Here is a 5,564-nt window from a genome sequence, read left to right as displayed (position 1 = left end):
CGCATGCGTCAAGCCCTGCCCCGCGCGCGGTGCATGCCGGATGAAGCGGAAGTAGCCGTGCACGTTGACATTGCGGAGCGTCCGAGCCGCACATTACACAGAGAAAGGTGAGTTTAGCTGACATTCTTCTTAATCTTTAGTGAACGATATCATTTTATCAATACGCTTAAAAAGCTGGCTACGTTTTAGAGAAGTATGTGGAATGGTATACAGTGACATTGTTTTCAGTGACTGTGTTGTATAACTTATCTTGTAACAGCAGTTACATTTTTGGGTTCGGTAAAAGTCCGAAAATTGTATGTATGATATGTAAATGATCAAAACTATAAATTTTAATACATCCTCTAACTGACAGTGTAGCATGTTAGCCCTAAAAGGTTAATGAACATAAAGTAACATGCATAATTGTTCCAAATCTATAAGAAACGCGTTAAACTGGTTCATTGCACATATTGAAAGTCATATAAAGCCTTAATATAAATATATTATAAATATATTTCGCATATGTTCATATATTGCACATCAAACTGTTTCTCATATGGTGGTACTGTTTTAGAGTTTGTTTTCTGATATAAGGCAATACATTTTTTTTTATTTCAGATTAGGATCAACCTGAGGGTGAGAGATATTTTCTATGAACAGCATAACACAAGTACATACTTGATCTTTAATGTTCTTGATCTCTTCAGGTGTTCATCATGGGTGCGTCCGTATCCAATCTTGCCCCGACTGTTCAGGCAGAGTCTGCAGTGTCAGCAGCGCCTCATTTCAGTGGGGCGTCCCCACCCCCCGGGTGTCCCATGCATCAAGAGCCCCCTAAAAGTGAGTCCTGCGCCATCTGCTATCATGAGCTTGATGTCCGTGGATTGTATGTAATAATTATTCATAATGTGTAATACAAACCCAGGCTCTCCACCTCCTGAGTGCCCCATGCATCAGGCTCAGACGCCGCCGGCCGGTCCGGTGCATCAGGACAGAGCTTATGAGTTTGTCGAATGTCCCATGAGATCTTCTGAGGGAGCCATCGATCCCACGAACATGGTGAGCTGGGCGTCTCATAATAATGGTAGCGCTCTTTGAGATACTTTTGGCTTGTGTGTGTGTTAATGTTGCTTTAATGTGACCCGCAGATGCCCCCTCCAAATCAGGTGCCTGCCCCGGACCAGCCGTTCCCTCTGTCCGTGAAAAGAGAGGAGTCTAAAATCCCCCGATCAGGCACAGGCCAGAACTGGGTTTATCCTTCTGAACAGATGTTTTGGAACGCCATGCTGCGGAAAGGGTGAGTTTACCTTTGTGTTTCTATTCCTAAATCTACGTTTTGTGTAGATGGAGAGCTCTAAGTGGACCAGGTTTGGCTTAGCTTCAGTCTTGTCAATTGATTACTTGGATAGAAATAACACTGTATTTATTCTCCAATTCCACATGGAATAAATGGATGAATTCCAATAGAATTTAATGTTAGTAAGTAGCTTTAATGCTTTTAAAGTCTGGTGTGCCCATCAAGGTTGCATTTATTGCATAATCGAAAATACAGTGATATTGTGAAATATTATAAAATATTTTTTTTAACGTAATTTATTCCTGTGATGGCACAAATATATTTTTTGCTTCCATTGCCCCAGTGTGACATGATCCTTCAGAAATGATTTATTGAGATTAATTGCATCCAAAAAGTTTTTGTTTACATAACATGTGTGTACTGTGTATATTTATTTTATATATATATATATATATATATATATATATATATATATATATATATATATATATATATATATATAAAATAAACAAATACAGCATATATATTTGTAGATATTTACATTTATATGCGCTTATTTGTACATAAATATATTTCATATATAAACAGCACCTTTTTAAAATGTATACTTGCATATATTTGTATTTATATTTATATACATAATAAATATACACAGTGCACACAAATACATTAAAACTTTTGTTTTGGATGTGGTTAATTGTTTGACCACCACAAAAAGAAATATAAAAATGTTTATTTATTTTATATGTAAATATTTTTCTTCAATTATTATTCTTGTGTATAATAATAAAATAATAATAATAATAATAATAATAATAATAATAATAATATTATTATTATTATTATTATTATTAAATTAAACAATATAATTAAAATGTGTTAAAATATAAATGTTTTATTTATTTATTTATTTTAGCCTTAGTTGCAAGAAGATCTTTTTTCTGTTTTACTTGTTGCTGTGCATTCTGAGATTGCCTCTATCTATGTGGATATATACATGCTGCCTTTTGGTTAAATTTGGTATTTTGGCAGGCAAATTTCTGCTTACCGTTTTGGGACTACTTCTAAATCCTTATGCTTTCTACTTCTAATTCCTTTTGCTGAATTACTTTAAATGCCTAATAGCTGTTTGTTATTTTGCTAGGTGGCGCTGGAAGGACGACAGTCTTGCTCCGGGGGACATGACCAATATAATACACATCCACAATCGTAACAACGATCAAGCCTGGCAGGAAATCCTGAAGTGGGAAGCGATGCACGCCAGGTGACCGCAACAGCTCTCACTTTCACATGAGAGCATACCGTGATAAAAAAGTGTCTTTTTATTACAAGAACTTAATACTTTCATCCAGCAAGGAAGCATTACAGTTTTCAAAAGTGAAAGTAAAAATTCTAATTCTATAACAAATGCCTTTTAAAACGTTCTACTCATCAAATAATCCTGAAGAAATTATGAATTGCTACAGGAATAAAATGCATTTGAAAATATATTCAAATAATGAACAGTTATTTTAAATGATAATAATATTCACTATTTTTTAGCTTTATTTTTTATCAATTAAACTAGACCTTGGCTAGTATAACAGACTTTTTTCTGTATTACGTTGCATTCTAACAAAGTGTTTATACTGTTATCAGATATGATGGCGACTGATAATAAAGTAACTTGTGATTTCGAACACGTTTTAATCACATAAAAGCTTCGACATCGCCTCCTCAGTCCCGTTGCTGGTGATAATATGGTGTTAGTCGCCTTCTGTTCGTCATTTGGTGGTCACTGGCAGCGTGATCCGCTTTGTTTTACAAACTGCCAAGCACGCAAGAATCATCGCGGCGCCCTCCGTCACTGTTTGTTTCAAACACGCTTGTTTCTGGCAGCGAGTGTCCATGCGGTCCGTCTCTGAAGAGATTCGGGGGCAAAGCCAAAGAGTTCTCTCCCAGAGCCAGAATGCGTCACTGGATGGGGTGAGATATAAATACGAATCCCAAAAGAAGAGTTTAAAGTGCTACAGAGTAGCCTGACTTCTCTATGTCGACCCTCTCTGTAGATACGAACTGCCTTACGACCGACACGACTGGATCGTAGATCGCTGCGGAAAGGAAGTCCGGTACGTCATCGACTACTACGATGGGGATATCGATAAGGACACCTACCGGTTTTCCATCCTTGACGTGCGTCCGGCTTTCGACTCAATGCAGGCCGTGTGGGATCGGATGAGGGTGGCCTGGTGGCGCTGGACATCGTAAAATCCATCGTTAAACGTTTTACTTTTTTTTTTTTTTTTTTTTTTTTTTTTTTTTTTTTCCATCACTAAGACTATTCAGTTCCGATCTGCGCTGCTGAGTTCTGACTGTAAACATGAATCTTTGCAAATGATTGCACATTGAGAGACTTAAAGGTCGCGAGGGTTCTCTGTCGGAGACCGCAACGAATCAGTGTTTTTATTTTTTCTTCTGATGGGGTTCTGAATTTTTATTTTTTCTGCTTGTTGAGTGAAGGTTATCAAACTGGAAAGCTCGCTATCTGATCTTGTTCAGAGGTTAAACATATCCGCTGGTTGTTTTTCTCTCTCAAAAGCAAATTATTGAGTGTTTTGGTTCACGTTGAGAGCAGGTTGGCAGCTGTTAGCATTTGTAGCCGATGGTTAGGTGGTTTTTGCTTTTGAATGTAATTGATTTCAGGGAAGCGTATGAAATAATGTGGAGTGTTTTTTAAATCCATTGTTCAGTCGGTCAGCTCTTCGATACTCATTCTGTTTTCAGATTTAAGATTTGTTTTCTTAATGTTTGGGTTTATTTATTTCGTGCAAACTTCATTACTGTGTGTGTGTGTGTGTGTGTGTGTGTGCGCTAAAGTGTTGCTAATTATGTTCCCTTTGAGTGAGAGTGCTTCTGAGAGCCCCCCTGATTTCTCTGAATAAATATCATTTGTAACCCAGTTCACTTGTTTTAAATCTGACCTGCAACAAATTATAATTCAGACTTTCAAAGGCTGATTGTTGAGTGTTTTTTCGTGTTGAGGGCAATTGGGTGGCTGTCTATGCTGATGAATACGATCGATGCGATGAAGTATATATTAACATTTTTTTGTTCGCTTTTAAAGCCCTTGTTCATCCTGCAGTCAGTTCAGCTTTAAAGTAATGTAATTTTATCATATACGCTGCTTGAGGTCTGCCTGCTCTCTAAAATTAATTCTGATGTATTCAATGTGACCTGCCAAATTTTAATTCCAAAATGTAAATCTGTACATTCTTAAAAGTACACGTGCTCGGCTGTTAGTGCTTCACTTTCCAGATTACTCCAGTAGATGGTGCACTTTCCTCAGGAAACGCTTCTTTTACTGCCGTCTTGTAGTGATGGTGACTACTAGGATCATAAAGGTTTTTACATCTCGCTCCAAGACAAATCTACACAGATGTATTGGTCTTGATAGGTTTCTGGCGTGGTATAAAATGAGCTTCGTAAAAAGTTTATAAAATAATTACGGTCCTTTGTTACTTTAATGCATAATCTCACAGTGCATTTTTTTCACAACGGTGCAGTTCTAAGGCCAATGGATATTGTGTAATATTGATTTTAAAATGATGCACTACAAACTTTTATTTTATTTTTAAATAATAGTGTCAGTCTACGCACTTTCATCGCCTTTAATCCAGATGCTTTCACAGATACATATTGAACAATGAATAGCTATATGCATATTCTATACTACTTTTTTATATTATTTATACTACATCGATTAGTTTCTATGATTATTTTATGGTTTAGGATATAGACATTGGTGTTGTTTCAAAGCGGCACTGCTACTTAAACGTAATGCCACAACTGCAGTTTTCAGAGAAAGATTTTGGGATATACAAAAATTAAATCGCAGTAAAAAGGTCACACAGTTTCCTGTTTTTGGTTCTTTGTACAGATAGGTCTGAGGACAAACTTCAGTTTCAGGTGAAGTCACGTGTGCAGAAGCTTTGGGTTTTTGTGTCTGAGTAGGTGTGGGAAAGAAATCTTCGCTCACCGCCGAGAATAACCTCCACCTCCGGGGAAGGCTTCCGCCTCTGTTTGTCCTTTACCGATGGGAAGCTGATTTTGGTGATTTTTACAAGCAGTTTTTCTGTGACTGATCATCACTCTGTGTTTGAGGGTCCATTGCCCGCTCTGTGTGTGGTGACAGAGATACTGTATGTTTGTATTTGGTTTTTTTCGCCTGGGTTTCTGTTTGGCAGGGAACCAGAAAAGCCCCTTGTAGTGCGCCGAGCGGATCTCCAAACAGCCCGTGGCGGTGGAG

General features: G+C 37.4%; 1 protein-coding gene across 3 annotated transcripts; it reads left to right on the top strand.

The window, feature by feature from the left end:
* Positions 1-4,269, top strand: LOC122329395 (holocytochrome c-type synthase). 3 transcript variants are annotated; one of them, XM_043225594.1, is made up of 8 exons: positions 30-107; positions 601-618; positions 690-822; positions 908-1,041; positions 1,131-1,279; positions 2,424-2,543; positions 3,158-3,244; positions 3,328-4,269. In XM_043225594.1, exons 3-8 carry the CDS (start codon positions 699-701, stop codon positions 3,524-3,526), a joined length of 813 nt encoding a protein of 270 aa, XP_043081529.1. In that variant the 5' UTR covers positions 30-107; positions 601-618; positions 690-698; the 3' UTR covers positions 3,527-4,269. The 3 variants fall into 3 exon arrangements, with proteins under 3 accessions (XP_043081528.1, XP_043081530.1, XP_043081529.1); XM_043225593.1 differs by lacking the exon at positions 601-618 and having other exon boundaries at positions 1-107; XM_043225595.1 differs by lacking the exons at positions 601-618; positions 3,158-3,244 and having other exon boundaries at positions 1-107.
* Positions 4,270-5,564: the final 1,295 nt, after the last annotated feature.

The sequence above is a fragment of the Puntigrus tetrazona genome, chromosome 24 (genome assembly GCF_018831695.1).
Source record: "Puntigrus tetrazona isolate hp1 chromosome 24, ASM1883169v1, whole genome shotgun sequence".
In the NCBI taxonomy this organism is placed as follows: Eukaryota; Metazoa; Chordata; class Actinopteri; order Cypriniformes; family Cyprinidae; genus Puntigrus; species Puntigrus tetrazona.
This window is presented reverse-complemented; position numbering and strand designations above follow the sequence as displayed.